General features: G+C 32.7%; 1 protein-coding gene across 1 annotated transcript; it reads left to right on the forward strand.

Annotated features, from left to right (window-relative positions):
• Positions 1 to 4,353: 4,353 nt before the first annotated feature.
• On the forward strand, positions 4,354 to 7,032 carry LOC107859409 (protein RTF1 homolog). Its single transcript, XM_016704412.2, has 2 exons — positions 4,354 to 4,516; positions 4,738 to 7,032. Exon 2 carries the CDS (start codon positions 4,749 to 4,751, stop codon positions 6,717 to 6,719), a length of 1,971 nt encoding a protein of 656 aa, XP_016559898.2. The 5' UTR covers positions 4,354 to 4,516; positions 4,738 to 4,748; the 3' UTR covers positions 6,720 to 7,032.
• The last annotated feature ends 15,465 nt before the right edge of the window (positions 7,033 to 22,497 follow it).

A 22,497-nucleotide genomic window follows, 5' to 3' on the forward strand; every position in this document is an offset into this window, starting at 1 on the left:
TGGTAACATCTTCATCAAAATAAGAAGATTGTTAGCTAGAATTGGGGGATTCAAAAATCTCACCAATATGCTACCAGTGATTTTTTGCAAAATCTAAAAAATGAGCTTACCTCTGACTATGACTCCATGCTCAAATTTGAAAAAGAATTTTGGAAAACCAAGTCTAGAATTACCAGGCTCCAACATAAGGACTCAAACACTAAGTTTTTTCATGCCTCTACCTTGAATAGAATAAGGAGAAACAAAATCCTCAGTCTAAAGGATGAGGCAGGAAACTGGATTGAGAACCTCACTGACATTGCCAATCATGTCACTGACTTCTTCTCTTCACTCTAAACCACCAGTCATATGGCCTCTCCTAACTTGAATAACCCTATCTACTAGACCTCTCCCACCTGTAACCCTCTTACTAATTCTATCATTACTCTTCTATCCTCCCTTCTGTCTGACCCTGAAATCACTAGGGCCATTAAGTCTTTTAGTCCTATGAAAGCCCCTGGTCCAGATGGAATCCAACCTATTTTTTTCCAAAGGTACTGGGAGATAGTGAAGTCTAAGGTGATGAAATTTTATCATAACACTTTTCTGACTAGCACTATGGACCCCTCTGTTAATACTACTTTTTTGTGTCTAATTCCTAAGTGTCCTAATGCAATTTCTATCAAAAACTATAGACCCATAGGTTTGCACAACACCCTGTACAAACTCATCACCAAAATTATAGTCTTCCGAATGAAGCCTCTTTTCCATAAGATCATTGGCCCTAGTCAGGCAAACTTCTTTCAAAACAGGAGAGCCTCTGACCATGCCATGATTGTTCAAGAATTCATAACCCATTTCAAGAAAATAAAAGGAAAACAGGGAAGCATGATCTTAAAAATAGATCTTGAAAAAATATTTAATAGGCTGGAATGGTCCTTCATTAGGGATACACTCCACTTCTTTTCTTTCCCTCAACCTCTTATCTCTCTAATCATGTCTTGTGTCTCCACTACCACCATTTTCATCCTCATAAATGGCTCCGTGTTTCAACAATTCAAACCCTCAAGAGGCATCAGACAAGGGGACCCTTTATCCCCTTATCTCTTCATCCTTTGCATGGAGAGGCTTTCCAGAATCATAGACTTAAAAGTCTCTGATAAAGAATGGCAACCCATCAGTATCTCTCCTCATGGCCCTTCCATCTCCCACCTATTTTTTGTTGATGATCTTACCCTCCTCTCTAAAGCCAACCCCCAAGCTTGCCTAGCCATAAACCATGGCCTCAATAACTTTTATGTGAAGTCAGGCCAGTAGGTCAACCAAGCAAAATCTAAGAAAATCTTCTCTAAAAACTGCAAAGACACCACCATCTCCTCTTGCACTGCTCTCCTAAACATCAGTCCTGGTGACACCTTTGGAAATTACTTAGGTTTTCCAATTTTCCATGCTAGACCCTCTAATTCTGATTTTCAATTCATCATTAACAGCATGCACAAGAAAATGAAAGGGTGGAAAACTAACATGCTCTTCATGGATGGTATATCACCCTTACAAAGTACACTCTTTCCTCTACCTCCTCTCATGTGATGCAGTTTATCAAGATCCCTGACAAAATCACTAAAACCGTCAACCAAATCCAAAGAGATTTTGTTTGGGGGACCACTTCTGATAGGAAAATGATTCATCTTCTCAGCTGGGAGAAAATCTCTAAGCCAAAAGATAATGAGGGGTTGGGACTCTAAAAGTGTGAGATCAGAAATGAGGCTGCTCATGTAAACTTAGCTTGGAGAATGTACCACAATACTCAATCTCTCTGGGCAAGAGTCCTTTACGACAAATACTGCAGACAACACCATAAAGGACCAAACTAAAGACCCTGCTTTAGAACTTGGAAATGTATAAAACAGGGATGGTTAACTTGCATGAAAAACCAAAGATGGACTATTCACAGAGGAAACAAAGTCAGATTCTTCCTTGATAAATGGATCCCCAACCACCAATCTATTAGGAGTTGTATTGTTGGACCCTTGAATAAGAGAGAGGACAAGCTTACTGTTAATACTATTTACAAGCAGGGAACTTAGAACCTAAAAACCATATCCTTTCACCTTCCGCATGACCTGTATAATATTGTCACCAATTCCTACATCCCTAATTTGAGTGTGCGAGAAGATCAACTCATTTAGGACAGATCCCCAGATGGTAAGTTCACAATGAAAAGTGCTTGCAACACCCTCTTATCCAATACCATGGAACCTGAAAAAGATCACCTCTTCATCTGGAAACTAAAAACCCCTAATAGGATCAAAACCTTCCTTTGCCTTCTTAATCACAACAGACTCCCGACTGGGAGTTACCTCAATTACTTAGGAATGGACGTGACACCTCATTGTCACCACTGTACAAATATTAAAGAAAATATCTCCCACATCTTCTTCCAAGCCCTAAAGCAAAAACCTTCTGGGATGGAGTTGTTGCTAACAACATCTCTATAGCTTGCTTTGACTCCACCTCCCTCAATAATCATAACTGGGTCAACACTTGGAAAGCCATAACAACCAAACCTTTTAACAATTGGTACTCTTGGGATACTATCCTTCCTTTCTGCATGTGGAATATTTGGTTAACTAGAAATCACAACCTGTTCAACAACAGAGATGATAACATCTCTATTTAACAAATTATAGCTCGTGCCAATGAATATGCCCTTACCATTGTAAATCCTACCAGACCTCTAAGGCCTTCCACCACCATCTATCTCAAATGGGAACCCCCCCCCCCAACCAGGGCTTCTACAAACTCAACACTGATGCAAGTGTTAGGACCCAACTGGGTCCAGGTAGAGTAGGGGGTATTTAGAGACCACAAAGGTAGCTGGATCCTAGGATTCATAAAGACCTTCCTCATGTAGGTGCACATCAAGCTGAACTGCTAGCAATCAAGAAAGCCTCAGGATAGCCCATTCTAACAATCTAACCCCCTTGGAAATTAATTCTAATTCAAAAACTGTGATTCAAATGTTATGCACTGACCACCTAGGCTACTGCAATATGATCTCGGAATGCAGATTCTTAATGTAGGGACTGAACAACCCAACATGGAAGCACTCTTACAAACAGCAGAACAAGGTTGCTGATGCGCTAGCCAGATATCAGGGGGGAGGCAGCTTTTGACCTAGTGCAAATTTTGATAGTTCCACCATCGTATGCTGAAGACCCTTTGCAAGCAGACAAGTTAGGAACTACCTTTCCTAGAAAGGTTGAACATCGCTATGTAACTAATATTAATTCAGATTATCATCAGCTAGTTTTAGGGGAATCTGGAGACCCCGACAAACAGTCTTGTAATAACTCTATTAACCTTTAATGATATGCCCCCTTCTTACAAAAAAAACAAATATTAAGAAGTCATGCATATAGCAGCTCACTTTTGAACTATTTTATATATATATATATATAAATCATGTTTCTATTTAGCACAAACTAATCACTTTACTGTGTACATGTATGAGATTTTTCCTATAAATCTCAATTAGGTCGTGTTTCTATTACACTTTTACACCTCATAAATGCCCTTTTAGATGTAAAAAGTGTAATAGTAACACACCCTAATTGAAGTATCAATACGAAAAAAATCAAAAAGTTGACAGACCTGTCTATATATTTTATCTATATGGCACATGCTTGCTATTCTATATAAAATGGGAGGAAAGACAGAAACGACACTTCAAATTAAACTATTACCACAAAAATGGTCATGGAACATAAATTTCACTTTCTAGCTATTTCAATTTGTTGGTTTGTTCTATACCGTTTCTACACACCTTTTATACACCTTCTGTACATATCTTATACATATAAATATTCTATATAACAATTATATAGTTTCGATATACAATGCATACAATAATTGTATTTTTGTATACAATAATTATACATTTTTAATACACTTTCTATATATTTTTATATATATTTTAGACATATATATATTTGATAAAACTATACAATCTCTATCATGTATCTTATATAGATACATATTCTATTTAACAATTATATCATTTTTATATAATTTAATTATTATTTTTAAACAATAAAAAAGGGAATAATATTTGATCAGTTAAAAAATTTATAGCAAAAAAAAATTGAAATATTTTTAAAAGGGTTGAATTGCCCAAGTTGAATATTGTATCAGTATTGTATATAGACTGTATCAATATTGTATATGAATACATCCAAAATGATCCAAATTAGAAAATAGTTATAAAGCGAAAATAGCATATTCGACTGGTTACTTTTTGAATTTTTTTTAAACTTGGGCTATTTATTTATTTTAAAAAATGCTATAAAGTGTTCTTTTCCTATAAAATGTCCTAAAGATAATAGCCCAAGCCCAATTCTTTTTCCCAATAGGCTCAAAACGGATCTTATAAACTACTTACTGCTCTCCCTTACCGACCATTCTCTGCTCTGCCCTAATTTCTACCTTTCTCTTTTCTATCTCTCCGGCAAACTCCTCTCATCCGGCGTAATCATTTGTACGTATATAAATTATTATTTCCTTTTGGCTATTAATATGTTTTGATTGAACTAGAAAAATTGAAAAATATATTATGTTTTGATAGTGTTGAATATGGATCTGAATCATTTGAACTTGTTCCTTTGCTTATAGTAAAATAGTTTAGTGCTGCTTGTTTATACTGTGTTTTTGGCTGAATTTTTGTATTTACTTGTTTGGATGTTGTGTTTGTGTTGAAAGAGTTGGTTTGGATGGAAGAAGAGTTAACTGATTTGCTGCTGGAGGCAGCTGGTAGGACGAATACGGGTGGAAGGAACCGTCCACCTTCATCATCATCATCTAGAAGGCATCATAAGAGTTCGTATTCGGATGATGGAAGTGATTCGAGGGATGATGATTCTGACGATGATGATGATGATGATGATGGTCGGGGTTATTCAGGTCGAAAGCTATCTGGTTCACAAGTTCCTCTTAAGAAAAGATTGGACAATCAAGAAAGAGAGGATGATCGTAGTATTTATGGAAATGAGCGTGATAGTGACGATGGAGATGGTTATGGTAATGAGAGTGATGATGATTCTATTGGAAGTGATCTTTATAAGGATGATGATGACAGGGAGAAGCTTGCTCAGATGACTGAATTGGAAAGGGAGATGATATTGACTGATCGTGCAGCGAAGAAATCTGATAGGAGTCTGCATAATAAGATGATTAAGGATCGGGCTCAACCTAGGAAGCAAAGCTCACCGCGTTCGCATTCTCGTGGTATGCGCTCGTCTACTAGAGCTTTGGATAGGGCAGCTGATAGAGATGATGCATTGAATGAGATACGAGCCAAACGAGCTAGACAGCAGCAGGATCCTGAGGGTCAATGGAAACTTAGGGGGGATGCAGCTAGAAGAGGTTCTGGAAGCAGGGGTTACTCACCTATCAAACGTAGAAGTTTTGCAGCTGTGGCCTTAGGTAGTAGTCCTACCAGGGGAGAAAGTGATTCACATAGTAATGAGGGAGATTCATCAGCTGATGATGCTATGGATGACAGTGATGATGACAAGTCATCACCGGAGTCACAGTTGCCAACGTTTGAGGATATAAGAGAAATCTCCATTCGACGGTCTAAACTGGCAAAATGGTTTATGGAGCCCTTCTTTGATGAGTTAATTGTGGGTTGCTTCGTAAGAGTTGGCATTGGGAGGTCAAGGTCTGGTCCTATCTATAGGCTCTGTATGGTCCGGAATGTTGATGCTTCAGATCCTAATCGACAGTACAAGCTAGAGAATAAAACCACATCCAAATATCTGAATGTCATTTGGGGCAATGAAAGCTCTGCTGCTAGGTGGCAGATGGCTATGGTTTCCGACTCTCTTCCTCTAAGGGACGAGTTTGATCAGTGGGTAAGGGAAGTAGAACGAAGTGGTGGTCGTTTGCCCAGTAAACAAGATGTGTTGGAAAAGAAAGAGGCCATACAGAAATCTAACGCATTTGTTTACTCTGCTGACACTGTAAAGCAGATGTTGCAGCAGAAAAAATCTGCAACATGGAGGCCACTTAATGTTGCTGCTGAGAAGGATCGTTTGAGAAGGGAGATGGAAGTGGCCAAAATGAAGAATGATGAAGCAGAGGTCGAGAGGATTAAGGCAAGACTGCAGGAGCTGGAGGCTAGCAGGAAAGTTCAAGAGAAAGATGACAAGGCTCGCAGGCTCGCTGAGATGAACCGGAAGAATAGGGCTGAGAATTTCAAAAATGCATCAGAACTCAGACCAGTGAATCAACTGTTAAAAGCTGGTGAGGCTGGGTATGATCCTTTTTCTAGAAGGTGGACTAGGTCTACAAATTATTTTGCAAAAAGTGCACCCAGCAGTGAAGCTACTGCTGCAACATTGGCAGCTGGAGACAATAATGGGGCTAATGGAACTGCTGACGGAGGAGAGGCAGCAACAGAAGCAGCCTTGCAGGCTGCAGCAGGAGCTGGAAAGTTGGTGGACACAAATGCTCCGGTAGATCAAGGAACAGAATCAAATTCCCTGCATGATTTCGATCTGCCTATCTCGTTGGCTATGCTTCAGAAGTTTGGAGGGCCTCAAGGAGCCCAAGCCGGATTTATGGCTCGAAAGCAGAGGATAGAAGCAACAGTTGGATGTAGCGTTCCTGAGAACGATGGGAGAAGGCATGCACTAACTTTAAGTGTTAGTGACTACAAGAGGAGGAGAGGGCTCCTTTGAGATGTACTACTGTTCTAATATTGCTCGGACTCTTGAAGAATGTCAACGGATGCGCATCAGATCCTCCAAAAATAGTGTAATTTTGAAGGATCCAACATGGGTGCGGCAAACATTTTTGGAGAGTTCAAGCAACCTAGCTGCTGTTTACCACCTCTAATCTGTTTGTTTTATAAGTATGACGTGTTATATGCTTTTGTTATTAAGCCAAATGGATTCTCCTTCCCTTAGGATTGTTGTTACTAGGTTCATTTGCAAAATGTGAATGAAGAGTACATTCGACTGTTATCAAGTATGATGCATGCTTTTATTGCAATGACACACTCTGGTGGTTTTACTAGGGGAGCCGTGGAAATAGCCCCTTGCAGAAATGTAAGGTGAAGCTTCGTATAATAGATCCTTGTGGGGTCAGACCCTTCCCCAGACTTGTGTATAGCGGGAGCTTTAGTACACTGGGATGACCTTACCGAGAACAACACTCTTTTATCTTTCAAAATAGTGCACTGGGCTGCCCTTACCGAGAACAATAACTCTTTTATCTTTCAAATTTTTCTAGCAGGTACCTCCCATATGCTTACAAAACGCCTCGTCTAAGTTCTTTGATATATATTGTGATATCGTAGTTTCAAAAATGCATTGATGTGAACACTAGTTTGCCCAAAAAGTAAAAGAATTGTTACTCTTGTATGATTTGTGATTTTGCTTTTCCAAATTTGTGCATTTCCAAAAATTACAATCAATTTGGCCAGTTAGAAGACGAAAAAGAATACCAAAATTCATTGTAGCTATTATAGGCAAGAATTGAACGACATTTATGATTTATTCCACATTTTGTGTCACCTTTTAAGGAAATTATGGAAAATATGTACACACGATATTCACGCCAAATTATATGAAATTACACAGATGTAATATATATATATATGTACACACGATATTTACACCAAATTATATGAATTTAACTTGGTGATCAATTTATGTATCAATTGATCATGAGTACCTGATAAAACTACATATAAAAGTGATTACTATTTCTCAATTCGAAATAAGCAGTGTGTAAGTATTTCTCGCTACGTCAGAATAAACAGCACGTACTGAGCCTTTAAATGGCCAACATAACCATGTGAAGTATTTTTCTGGTGAAACTTTAACCCTGCATTAATGGCTTACTTTTACCCTTTCGCTTACCTATCACCTTATCCAATTGATGCTAACATTTGGAAAATGAAATAGGAAATTAACTTGTTCAAAATAAAATTTCTCATGTACAAAAAATAAATTGCAATCATTAAATTAAAAGAAAGAAAATTTTTATTTATCCGGCATTTATTTTTTTTATTTTATTTTTATAATCGTGGTGTCGGGATATCTGTCACCTCCCACCAACAACATCTGAGGCCTCATGGTTTTCACCCGCTTCATTTACCACTAAGCCAACCCTTGGGCGCAACATATATATGGAATGTAGAATGATTTTGAATCTTCTTGAGATGTATTTGATTGCTAAGAAAGTCGGACAACATTTTAGTGTTTCAAATTCCGTTGGTCACTTATCAAGTGAGCCTTTATTTGAGCCTTTAGATGAAATAGGCATTGGCCTCAAAAATAATAAAATGGACTTATTTACTTTGTGAAGTCCAAATTAATTATCCAAACCCAAATAAATTTAAGATTTATTTCAACTCAAAATTACATAAAAGCACAATTTAAGTATCACTTATTACATAAAATCCCAACTCGCAAAACATATTACAAAAATTTCATTTTTTCTTATTCTCTCTCTAAAAATGCATATACATAGCATTACCAAAATTAACTATCGGTGTTTCTCCATGGAAGAAGCCTACAATCAAGGAGCAGTTACCATTTTTGAATTTGAGTCCAATTCTGCCTCTTTCTGACAATTCAATTTTAACTAAAACTCCTTTTAACATATTGAAATTAGCATTTTTGAATTTGAGTCCAATTCTGCTACTCTCTGAAATTTAATTTTAACTGAAACTCATTCTGCTACTCTCTGAAATTCAATTTTAACTGAAACTCCTTTTAACATTCTGAATTTTAGCATGTTGTTCATTTAATGATTTTTCATAGTAATGGAGTAAGTTTTTGATTTTCTATTTTCACAATTATAAAATCGATTTCTGGATTATACTTTTTTGTTTTCAAATTTGACTATTTTCAAGTTATTAATTAACTATATATTACTTAGTAAATAGATGATTCTTCTTCTTTTAGTTCAGGATTAATTCAGTTAGAGCCTAATGAACCAACAAATCGGGTTGTTGGGTTAGTTCAGTTGTTGATGAAAGGTCGAAAAATGAAATTAGAGAATCGTCAAAAAAAACAAAAAAAAAAAGATGATACTGCACGGTCACATCTACCAAAGATTTTTCTATTTTTTCGATTTTGAATTTCATTGTTAATTTGTACTAGATATTTATGTTATACCTGATAATGTGAGGTTTTCAAACTTTTAATTACTTGGAGATGGTTGTTAGTTCTGCGGTAGATTTTAGAATTTTTCTTCAATTCGGTCTATCTTTTAGAAGTTTTCCATGTGTATACATAACACTTGTTTGTATATGATAGGCATATACATACGTGCTGCTTTTTTACTTTGAATACAGTTATATCTATAGTTCATATACATATGTGATTCTTGCATGTTTATATATTAGTATCTATGTATGTGTTAACAATATACATTACTAATTATACGTTGTTGAACATATACATATGTGAGTTTTGAATTATGTTTTTTATGTGTGTTGGAGGCAATGCACATTACATATGTATATGTTAGACATATATATAAGTTTTGATATGTTGTTTGATGTGCATGAAATGCCTCATTTTGTTATATGTTGTTATGAACATACATTACTGTTTATATGTTGTTGAACATATACATGAATGAGTTTGAATTATGTATTGTTATGTGTGTTTGAGGCAATGCAAATTACATATGTATATGTCAGACATATGCATAAGTTTTGATTTGTTGTTTGATTTATAATGAAATTCCCAGTTTAAGATACATCATATTGTTATGTATGTATTAATAATATACAAAACATTACGCAACAAGAATGTGACAGCTTGTAAGTAATCTTTTAATTTTTTTTATCAAGTATTACTAATGATGTGTTATATTAATTAATGTTGTTCTTTGTATGCATGTCAGTAACTGTGGAGTGTTCGTTGCTGGATAAGCAGAATACCTAAGTGAAGAAATGGATATGCCTTCAGTGGATATTGAAGCAGAGTACTATCGTATGCGATGCGCAGCACTCCTTAGAAATTACGGTCTTCAGAAAGCGAAGAAAGGTTTTGTCAGTGACAATGACGACCCTCCAAGATTAAGGACAAAAAATGTCTACCTACCCAATGAAACTGAAATAGTTAGTGTTGAGTAGTATTTAAGATCATTATGGTGAAGACTTTATATTTCAGTGGATTTTTTAGGAATCTAAAATTTGAAACTAATATTAGTTGTTTGTTATGAAACACATTTGACATATGTTTTTGAATTATAGTTTGAATGACGAGGATGAAAAATTATATTCATTATTATTGTGTTGTACATTACCTATTAAATTTTGTGTATGATAACATATACACAGATATGTACTTTTTCAAGTGTATATGAAAAACAAATAATCTGTATTATTTTTATGTGTGAATATGTTTACACATACATAGCACATTATAAAACTTAATAATATATGTTGAAAAATATACTTAAATGAGTGAAAGTTTATATCCACAGGTTATGCATGTTAGCTAATATACATAGCTGAAGTTTACATCGACACAAATATAAAATTTTCAAGTGTATAAAGAAAATGAATAAACTGAATTTTTTTAATAGTGTATATGTTTGCATATACATAGCACACATCATAACGTAGTAATAGATGTTGGAAAATATACATGAATGTACATGTAATCTTACCTAACAAACATAGGTAAGTCAAAGTTTACATATACAGGTTATGTATATTAGCTAATATACATAGCAGAATTTTTTAAACAAACAAAAAAAATAAAATAAATCAACCTAAAATTTTAAACTGAAGTAAACTCAAACTTATTTCAACGCATTAATAAAAAATTATAACATATAAATGAAGTAATTTATAAATAATTAATAACACAAAATCAAGTATTAATATTCAATAGTATAGAAAAACAATAAGTTAGTTCAAGAGTATATGAAAAATCAATAACATGTGTTTTTTTTTATTTTACAACGACTATATGTTTACATATACAAATTACAGATTATATTGTAGCTATGTATGTTAAATGATATACATTAATGTATATTTAATTTACATAATACAGATAAATGATTTAAAGGCTAAATATACAGGTTATGTATGTTAGCTAATATACATAACTGTGTGACATACTAATTACAAAAAAAAAAAAAGTAACACTGAAATTTCAAAACGGAAGAAAACTAAAATTTATTTCAACGAAAAAATATGAAACTGAAACATATCAATCAAGTAATTCCTAAAAAAATGATAACAAAAATCAGTGATTACTCTCCACGAGTAGAGCAAAACAAAAAATTAGTTCTCCTTTGAAAAAAAATTACATGAACGTCTATTGTGCCCTTCATGTCCACATCGTCCACAATGATTTGCGCTTGACGAAAGTGTTTCGTTGGATTTCTTTTTTCGCCCCTTCTTCGGTCTTCCTGGAAGTCTTTTGTATATCAGTGGCAACACTTCTTCCTCATCTACACTTTTCATGACATTCCAATCTTTCTTATCTGACATCGGAATGATTGGAACTTCGTATGTCTTGACTAATGTGTTTGACTCGTAGTATGCCGAACAATATGGTCCAAAATCTTTTACATGTTTAGACTTCAACACAGATATAGCGCGAGCACAAGGTATTTGGTCTATTTGAAACCTCGCACAGTTGCATGAGCCACTTTCAAGGTCAACAATGTATCTTCTCCCAGATTCATACCGAATATATATATATTCAACCATAGTTTTTTTTTTTCTGAAAAAATAAATTTAATTCGTACATCAATAAAGAAGCCTTTTGGCAAGTTGCTAGACATAACTTACATCAATATTGTTTTTGCACTGTAATGTTTAATTCGTCTGCAATTGAAGAAATCAACCTCAAGTAACTTATTGATTCAGCAGCAACGATCCCTTCACTTTTATAATTTATATATTTTGTATCGGTTCTCCATTGACTAGAGTACCTCAAAACAATAGCAATATTCATCTTACAGAATTCCAATTGAAGTTTTTTTCTTCAAAGCTATAATGAAATCAGTGTTTTGATTTGTTTTTGGGTGTTTAATTTCCGTATGTTTTTATTTTACTGTATTTGATTAATTTAAAATTTAAAATCTAGAAGTTGTTACACAAATTAAGAAAGCATTAATTCACTTAATTAATTAGTTGACTTAACAGCATCCTTAAATCAAGAGAATACGTTAGTTCATTTTTTAACATCAGTAAAACTTTCAAATATACATAACAAGCTATGTATATGTATTTTTCTTATGTATGTTAAAGGGGAGAGAGAATAAACTAATTAATAAAAGTGGGATAGGATGTAATTAATTCTTAAAGGTTGAGATTTGTGTTATTTACACTTATTTCAATTATAGTATGAAATAGACCCAACAAATTTTTATGTGTTATACGTTTATGTTATGAAAAGTTGTTTCGTCTCCACTCAATCTATTCAGGAGAGTATACTAAAAAGGAAGTGTTTCCTTTTCTTAGCAATTTTGGGCTAAGAAGATGTGAAAGTACATTTATCTATGTAAAAATAGTGTGTTTCGAATTCGATGAGCAACATGAGAGAGAACTTTTTATTATTCTAGAGCCGAATTATTTTTTCACAAGATCTCCTACAGTATCATTACCGTAATAGAGTTTAACTGTTGTATTCAAGATAGATTGGTGTGATTAGTGTATGTCTGGGACACCAAATATCGAACCATAAATGGATTATTACTTAATTCTTTTGAAAATTATAGGTTATTTTCGATGATACTAAGGAGTAAGGAGATATTAAATTAATGAAAATAAAATATTTATATGTAGTATTTGCACTTTGTTTAATTATATAATGATAAGAATAGTATTGAAAAAATATAATAATATCCTCTTAATTTCATAAAATTGACAACTAAATTGAAACTAAAAACTTTTAAAAAGCAGACCAACTAATTTAAAACGGAGGGATATAGAGCCCGTTTGGATAAGATTAAAAAAATAGTTTTTTTTAGCTTAAGTGATAAAAGCTTAAAATAAGTATTTATAAATTAATCAAAAAAGTGTTTGGATATATGTGTTGAAAACTAAAAAAAAAGTTATTGATGTGTTTGGTAAACAAGTGATGTTACACATTTTTTTATTTTTAAATGATTTAAATATCTTTAAAATTATTAACACCATAAATAAGGTGAATTATTTATAATTTTGAATTCTAGAATAAAATTTTACTTCGATGTAATGATGAATTCAGTAAAGACAAAGAGAAAAAAAATAAAAGGATAAAAAAATAAATGTGTTGGTCAAACTTAAAAAAAAAAAATCTAAAAAGCAAAAAACTGGGGTACCCAGCTTCTCACTTTTTGCTTTTTTTTAATCAATTTTTAGTTTTTTTAAGTATTTTTTAATTTTACCAAATACCTAAAAAGCTAAAAAAGATATTAAAAGCTGATTTAATCATATTTTAATTTTATCTAAATGGGCTCATACACGTTATAGGTCAAAGAGTGAACAGATAATGGAAATAAATGTCGCAATAAATTTCCTATCGGGCAGTTAAATCATAATCATATTTTTTCCTAATTAGTCAAACCATAAGATATTTTATTTCCTGCGTCTTCGAGATGAATGTAGAAAAATCGTGTCACATGATTTTGTTAGTTGGAGTATTAGTTAAAAGAATAATTTAATGTCACTACACATCATGTTCAATTTTTACCTAAAACCTTCAATTTGCTCAAATTAAAATCAACTAAATAGAGGTGTTAGCTATGAGCAGTTGCATTATTAGGTGTTTACATGAGTTGGATTTGATATTTAAGTCAAAGCTAATGTTTTAGCCCAATGTATTAGCTATCGACTTTAGTTAGAATAGTACAATTTTTTTTTCCAATCAGTTACATCATTCATGTCACACTATAGCAAACACGATCTCAAATTTAAATCATGAAAAATATAGAACATAATGTCTTATTCTTCTTAATAAGTGTGTATCAATGTAAATTCAAATTACTCGAGGAGTAAATTACAAATATCACATGGCTAAATGAGGAAAATGACTTTTCTTAATTGAATTAGGTAATAGTACTTTACATTAATTGTGTCTTCTCCAGCCTTCAACACACGTCATTTTTACTCATACTGCTACTCCATCATCCCACCTCCAACAATATTTGTCTAAACCATATGTAAATATTTTTAGGATTGACTTTTTTTTTTGCTTCCGTACCTAACTCAAGAAAATAAGTAAGAATAATTACTTTTCATGAAAAATATTTTCCTTCGTATCAAACACATCCGTAAGTCTACAATAAATTGACTTCGGTAAAATAAATATTTTCTCCATCCACATTTACTTCTCAACTCGATTATATGAAATATGAATGTCCACTTTCACTTATCTAATTTGTAAAAGCAAGAGATAAGTTGTACCTGTTTTACCTTATATTGTAATTAGTATTATTTATTTTTCAATGCATATTTTAAACTATTAAACTTTTTACATTCAAAATGTAATTTAGTAAACTTATCGTTTTATTAGTTACTTCTTAATAGGTGTGTTAAATCAAACATAAGTAAAAATACACAAACAGAGTACAACATATTGAGACATAATTATCAAAGTTGATTTTCTGGTCACTCTTGGTGACACGAGTAAGTAGTACATACAACAATATTAAATGTTATACGAGTAATTAGTATTCAAAAAAATTATTTGTATTTGACCAATAAATTTTAAAAAGCATTTTAAGCAATAATTAATGTTCGAGAAAAAAATTATTTTTTAAACTATAATTTCATACTCTTGTTGACACTAGTAACAATAGAGTCCGGAGCCTAAAAGGCAAGTTTTTTTAGTCAAAATTCCAAAAGGGCACCCCAATACTGAAAATTTTCAAAAGAGACAAGGTAAACATAGGTGTTTACCTTGTTTATTACAAAGTTAACACGGTCAGTTCAACTGTTAGAATATAAGGTAAAATGGTGAGTTTACCTTATAAGGTAAAATGATGAGTTTACCTTATAAGGTAAAATAGTGAGGTTACCTTATCTAGTATCTATATGTAAGTGTCAGCAAGTGTAAGGCTACAAGGTAAATGGAAGCGTTAACCTTGTGAGATAGGATCTCATGTTTACCTTGTAACAACTTTAAAATTCTCGTTACTATATAAAGAGTGTGAGCAGAGGTTCATTTCTTGCATCAACTCAAAAAAATTGTTAAACTTCATAACTCAAAAATTTGTTGAACTTTATTCATTTCTTACTTTAAAATGGATAAGGTAAGAGTAAATTTACATTGGGGTGGTGAAGTTTTGCATGATGGAGATTCGGTGCGATATAGTCGGCGTCCTATAGTGGTTCAATTATTTCCTTTATCTCTCAAATATGATCGTTTGAAAAGGTTGTTTAGGAGTAAAATGGGTATTACTAATCCGGAAGATGATGTGGTTATTTCTGGATGATATTCGAATTATTTTACGTCCAACGAACAATCAATATTTGGTGAAACTCCTATTTAGAATAATGATTCTTTATCTTTATTTCTTTGCATAGTTGAAATTTTTGGTAATCACCTTAATTTACAAATGCTTGACATGTATGCGTGTGTGGAACATTCTCCTATTGTTGAAGAACCCACGAACAGTGAGTTTCATGTGCGAGTAAGTCAAAATTCTTTGAATTTGAATATTGATTCTTTAAGAATGGCAATGGAACAACAATTTCATGGTGGGTTTGAAATACATTATCAAAATTTACCCGGACTTGTGAATAATTCTGATATGGGAGGACCTAGCAATGCGACTATGAATTTGAAAAATTCTAATTCAAGTGGTCCACAATATCCTTCTTCGGTGGAGGCAATTGATAGGTAATAAACAATCCATTTTATTTAATTAAGTAGTTTTTTTCCTTATAATTAATGAGATGATTTATCCATTTTGTAGATTAAATGATTGTGGATTAACGCTCACTCAACTTACATAAATTGTGAACAACAATGACGACGTACAAGGGGAGTTGGATAGTGATGAACCTTCACAATATGAATCGTCAGATGATGATCTGATGATGACGATGATGATAATAATGATGAAAATGTTAATGGAGAGTCTACACCCGTTGGTGTTTATACTGGCAATCATTCTTCCATAGCAATTCCATTTTTGGATCATACTGAAAAAAGTTCAAAAGAGTTGAGGTGCATAGTCACTGAAGATTGTTTTCGAACTCCACTTTAAAATCAAAATAATCCTGAACATATTAAGTCAGGTTGGTATTTTAATACATAAACTAGTAACTAAAAAATTTTAGTCATTTGATATTATTATTAATATTTATTTTATATCTGCATTTAGCTATGTTATTCAATAACAAAAAGCAAACGAAATCGGCTGTGAGAAAGTATAATCTAATCAAGGGTACAGAATTTCTTTGTGATCGATCTAAAAGAAATAGTTGAAAGGTTATTTGCAAGCAATATTTGTCAGGGTGTGAATGGATGATACACTTTAGAGCAGTTTTCAGTGGTATGTGGAAGGCGGAAAAAATGATTGAGCATACTTGTAATCCACATAAATATAAGGAGGATCATTATAATTTAAACAACGACTTGATTGCTACTTCACTGATTCCTTATATTAGGAAAGATCCAAATATTAGCATCAAGATGGTTCGCGAAAACATCAAAGGATTGTACCATTATACCCCTAGTTATCGAAAAGCTTAAAAAGGTCGAAGAAAGGCATTTAAGATGGTGTATGGTGATTTTGAAAGTTCTTTTAATGCATTACTTGCTTATATGGCAGCATTGCAGTCGTTCAATCTAGGCACTATCGTTGAGTGGGAGCATGATTCAACAACAATGCAAGGTGAGCACATATTCAAGTTTTTCTTTTGGAGTTTCAAGGCAAGCATTGATGGATTTAAAAGTTGTAGGCATGTCATTTCAATAGATGACACTCATCTTTATGGCAAGTATGATATTAAATGATTAATTGTTGTCGCAATTGATACAAACGGTAATATTTTTCCACTCGCATATGCTATAGTGGCGCGTGAAAGTTTTGAATCATGGTCATGATTTCTCACATTATTATGGAGGCGTGTTGTTGGTGAGAGAAAAGACATTGGACTCATTTCAGACCACCATCCAGAAATTTTGCAGTATGTTAAATCTTATGTCTGGTTGCAACCACCAAAAACACATCACAGATTTTGTGTTCAACATTTAAAAGCTAATTTTAATTAAAAAAATTTAAACAATGAACTCAAAAATCTGATGTGGTTGGCTGCTACGGAGCATCAGGTAAAAAAATTCTTGCAAAGAATGCAATAAATTAAAGCAATGTCCCCGAAAGCGTATAGATGGTTATGTAATCATCCTTTTAAAAAATGGACAATGTACATGGATGATGATCGTATATAGGGGGTTATGACGACTAATGTATCTGAGTTGTACAATGGTTTGTTGAAGAAAACTTGGGGACTTTCAGTGACTGCAATGGTTCGTATGATCTTTCATGCCTTAGTTGATCGTTTTGTTGAAAGGGACAAACTTGCTATTGCTTTATTAGAAAAACACTCGTTTTTCTCTTGGCGTAGAGGACAAGATTCAAAAATATTGGAAAAGAGCTCAATCACACACAGATATGATGACCTATCAGATTGGAGATGGTGTGTTTGAAATTTTGACATTTGCAAAAAATGGTAAAGGTGGAAACGTTCACAAAGTTTCTGCCAAGGGTAAGAAATGTTCTTGTGGAAAGTGGAGAAATTTGCATATGCCACGCTCACATGCTATTAAATTTTGTGAAATTCGTGGGATCGAGCCGAAGGATTATGTTAGCAAGTACTATGGTACGAAGTATTACAAACGAACATATAATGAAACTTTCACTCCTGTGGGTCAACAAGCGTATTGGCCACCTGCTCCATTTTGTTTGATTGCAAATATTGAATCTTTACGGATATCTAGTGTGGATTCAAGAACTCGACTCAAGAATGACATGGACATTGCTTCTGCTCGCATGGCACGAAAATGTAGTATTTTTAAGCAAACAGGTCACACTAAGGCACGTTGTCCTCGAAGAAATTAATAGTACCTGTAAAATAAAATTCTATTCATGTATTGTTTGCAGTGAAAATTCTAAATTTATGTATTGTTTATAGTGAAATATCCTCTTTTTATGTAATCGCATGAAACTCAATTTGATTAATAATATCTAATTTTTTAGAAAAAATATTCTATTAATTATAGTAGTATTACGTAGTTTTTATTTTACTTTCGTTTATTTCTTATTAAATAAGTAGTTGTAGATTGGTAGTTGAATTAAAACGAATAGTTGAAAAGTGATAATATTTAAAATACACTGTCTAGTCATATATCAATTCAATGAAGAAAATAGTGTTGTATCAAATCCGTTTGAAAAGTTAAAAGATTCGTAAAGACTTCAAATCCTGATGAAAAGAGAAATTAGGATTTGTGACTATGAAAAGGAATAAGATAATAGTCCATGTTTACCTTATAAGGTAAAAGTGCCTATATACCTTACAATTTATACATTTTCTCATTCTCCGTCCTAAATTATTTGACCTACTTTCTAAATTTACTTATTTCAAATTACTTGTTCTACTTATAATTAATACTTTGCATCAAACTCAATCTGATTAGTAACATCTATATTTTTAAGAAAAAATATTCAATTAATTATAGTAGTATTGTGTAGTTTTTATTTTACTTGTACTGGTTTCATATTAAATAACTTGTTCTAGATTGGTAGTTGAATTAAAACGAACAGTTGAAAAGTGATAATGTTTAAAATACACTGCCTAATCATATATCAATTCAATCAAGAAAATAGTGTTGTATTCAATTTGTCTGAAAAGTTAAAAGATTCACAAAGACTTCCAAATCTTGAATCTTGTTTCAAAAGAAAAGTTGGGGTCACAAGATTTGTAAGGACTGCAAATCTTGAATATTGATGTAAGAGAAGTTAGTCCACATATATTTTATAAGGTAAATGCGCCTACATACTTACAATTTATATATTTTTTAATTCCTCCGTTTTAAAATATTTGATCTACTTTCTACATTTACTCGTCTCAAATTACTTATCCTACTTATAAAATCAAGACTTATTTATTTATTTTTTTAATTTTATTCATATTAAGTATCATATTTTTGAAAATAGAATTGTTGAATTCCAAAGTCATTAAAATATATTGACATCCTAAGGGATATGCCAAGTGAAAAGGAATCAATTAATTTAAAACGGAGAAAGCATTAAGTACTACAAATAAAATAGATTACGTTAAATAGAAAACGATATAAATGAGCCAAGTTTATTACTATAAATTAAGTACTATAAATAATAGGCATTCTCAAGTCTGTTACAATATACATAGAGAATCAAGCATTCAAAAATAAAATTACAAAGAAAATGAATTCTTAACGTCTTCTACATGAAGCTTTTCTCGAATGCAGAAATTTCTGAAACACGAAACTGTTGGTACATGTGGCCTTGTTGATCTTCGAGGGTTATCTAAGTCCTGCAAAATTTTTATTTATTAATATATTAAAATTTTAAAATCATTCATTTAAAAAGTATGTAAATGAAGAAAATAACATCATACGAATGTTTGGGAAGTCTCTTCAACAAAATTGGATTCATGAAATATTGATTCCTGTAATAACAGAATGAATATTAATATATTATTTAATTATAAAGTCAACGTAAATATAATATAGTAATAGTATCGTACACTTACCTCAGAAAAATTTAATTCTGTGGTGAAAGGAGAGTTGTGCAATGAAAATTGATGCGTTGTAGGATGAACATTAAAAAAGTATCCGCTAAATTGGCTAAATCCACTCACCCCAACAGATGGAGTTACAAAATCAGAACTTTGTTCATGAGAAAAATTTGTTCCGCTAGTCGAGGCTCCAACATAATCACATGCGGGATTATATGGCTCAACATTAGTTGTAGCAAGCGACATATTGAAATTACTTTCATATTGTACCCCATGATCACTTAAATTTTCTTCATCAACTAAGTTATGTTCAGCATGAACTTCGTTCCGTTGTTGTCCACCCCTCCCACCACCTCGACGAGCTCTCTCTCTTGTTGCAGCTGATCGTCGACGAACTTGAACTGGTGATGGCTGCTTATATTCATTCGACGGTGTGTACTCTGAATCAAAATTCAAACGCGTACCCAAAGAGGCAGCAGTCATTGACTTTAGGAAAATCGATGCAAATTGCGCTGCGATTTGCTTCACCTCTTCTAATTGATTATTATCATTCACAAGACTTTGAGTAATTTAATATGCTTTTATATGTCCCCTAGCCTAAAAAATAAAAATAAAAATTCATACATTATTTGATTAAAAAATCATTGACATGTATTAACATAAATTTAAAAAATGTACATACCAATGTGTCATGTCTATCTGCCATTGGTTGATATCCTACTTTAGCAATATGTTTTGGATTACAATTATAAGGCGTGAGTGATAGAAATACCATTGATTGTAATCTTCTTGGTTGATCATGTAATGGGGGTGAACACTACTGTCATAACGCTCGTTCCACTTTTGTTTCGTTTCATTTAACAACATAACAATCACCCGTGTTACGCTAAATTGCTTATCGTGTTTAAAATGAAATGATTTGTACTCAGGTGGAACAGGTATGTGTTGGACATAACCAAATTGTCGCATAACACGATCAATCATGTGTCATTCACGATGAATTCCACAAATAAGTGAAACTTTAGCCATCCAAATAGCACGTCCTCGACGACACCATTCGGGCAACTCATTAATAAGTTGCTCAGAATATGACTGCCAAATAAACTACAAGATAATAAAAATAATATGATTAATGTGTCGCAAAAAAATTTATCTAATATGTGCTTAGTTTAATAAATAACAGGCATATATTAAGAATTCAACTCTAACCTTAAATATGTATTTTAAAATTTTCACTATGAAGTGAATAATGTTAATGACAACTACCATTATTTATAAAGAAACATAATATGATTGTGAAATATCTCTTTAGCAATAATAAAATTTATATATAGCAGGGTCTAGAATTTATAGTGAAAGTTACTACAAAGTGTATGTATATGACTCTTCGAAGTACAATAGTTAATATTTTGCATGCTATAATAATTTAACATTTCACCACTCTTATATATATGAGCTTTTTTAGTTGGTGGAGCATTGCGTTATATTACTACAAACAAAACAAATTAAGAAAAAAAATAAAAATGACATGATAATGTAAAAAATACCTGCCTCTCAGTAAGATTGTCTAATACATCTCTTATTATGACAAGCACACTACGAGCCTCATTTTGATGTGTTCTACCACGAGACCATTTACGTGCGTGTGCAGTCGGGACCTTAGAATTTTCCTTGCTCGAAAGCAGCGAAAATGGTTGCAATGGGACAATACGCTCCCATGCTCGTACCTAAAAAAATAAATATAATCAACAATAGTTATCATCACAATAAATTAAGTAATTCAAAATAAAAAAAATATATTATATAATTCGCATACCTATAATAACGAAACAAAACCGCTAATGCAGTGCGACTTCTCCATCGACGCACGACACAAACAAAAATAGAGGTACGATAGCGCAGCAGCTCCCTAAGCCTGTGTTGACATTGAGGTAAGTCACGCATGTCAATCAAAAAGTCTGTACTAAATTTATTTTCAGATTTATCGAAAAATATTGTTCCGCCGCACAACCAAAAAAGATACATTCTAACTCTTCATTGCACCTCTTCCTCCTTAGTTTCATCAGTTATTTCATTTAGATTTTCCATATATTCCTCTAATCTCATTACAAAAATTCTATTTTCTTGAAAAAAATTTAGGTAAGGTATCCATCCTGTTAATTCGGCAAACATTTGTTGCCGGTTAATAGGCAATATCTGAGCAACACCAAGATGAATAATGGGAGTTTCATCGACGACCATTCCAAACATGAGTTCCATATCTTGTAAGGTTATAGTCGCTTCTTCCATTCTCAGGTGAAAGGTATGCGTTTCTGGTCGCCACCTTTCAACAAGTGCAGTAATAAGGAAAAAATCGCTGGGAATAAATTCAACATTTATAACGCCTCTAAAACCACAAATATTACAATAATTCAGAAGACGAGGATGAAATAGATGATTTTTAACATGTTGCCAAAAAATATTATCATCACGTTGCACTATCAAACATGTTTTTTCTCCTTTTAATGTGTCTTTCCAAATAGCCTCAGATCGATGCTTATTTTGCGTGGCATATAGGTCATACTGTGATGGTCCTGGATGCACAAAGTGTTGATATTCCATATCTACACAGAAAGAAGATTTTAATTAATTTTGAGCATACAATTAAAGGGCAAACTTTTTATACATGCATGACAATACTACCTTAATATAGGTTTAGGCTTAATAAGTTGATATGATAGCAATAATATTTGACAAATTAGTAAGCTACAAAAATGATTAAT

This window comes from Capsicum annuum, chromosome 2 (genome assembly GCF_002878395.1).
Source record: "Capsicum annuum cultivar UCD-10X-F1 chromosome 2, UCD10Xv1.1, whole genome shotgun sequence".
In the NCBI taxonomy this organism is placed as follows: Eukaryota; Viridiplantae; Streptophyta; class Magnoliopsida; order Solanales; family Solanaceae; genus Capsicum; species Capsicum annuum.

Coding starts and splice junctions, on each gene's coding strand:
- LOC107859409 (XM_016704412.2), top strand. CDS start 4,749: ATGGAAGAAGAGTTAACTGATTTGCTGCTGGAGGCAGCTGGTAGGACG.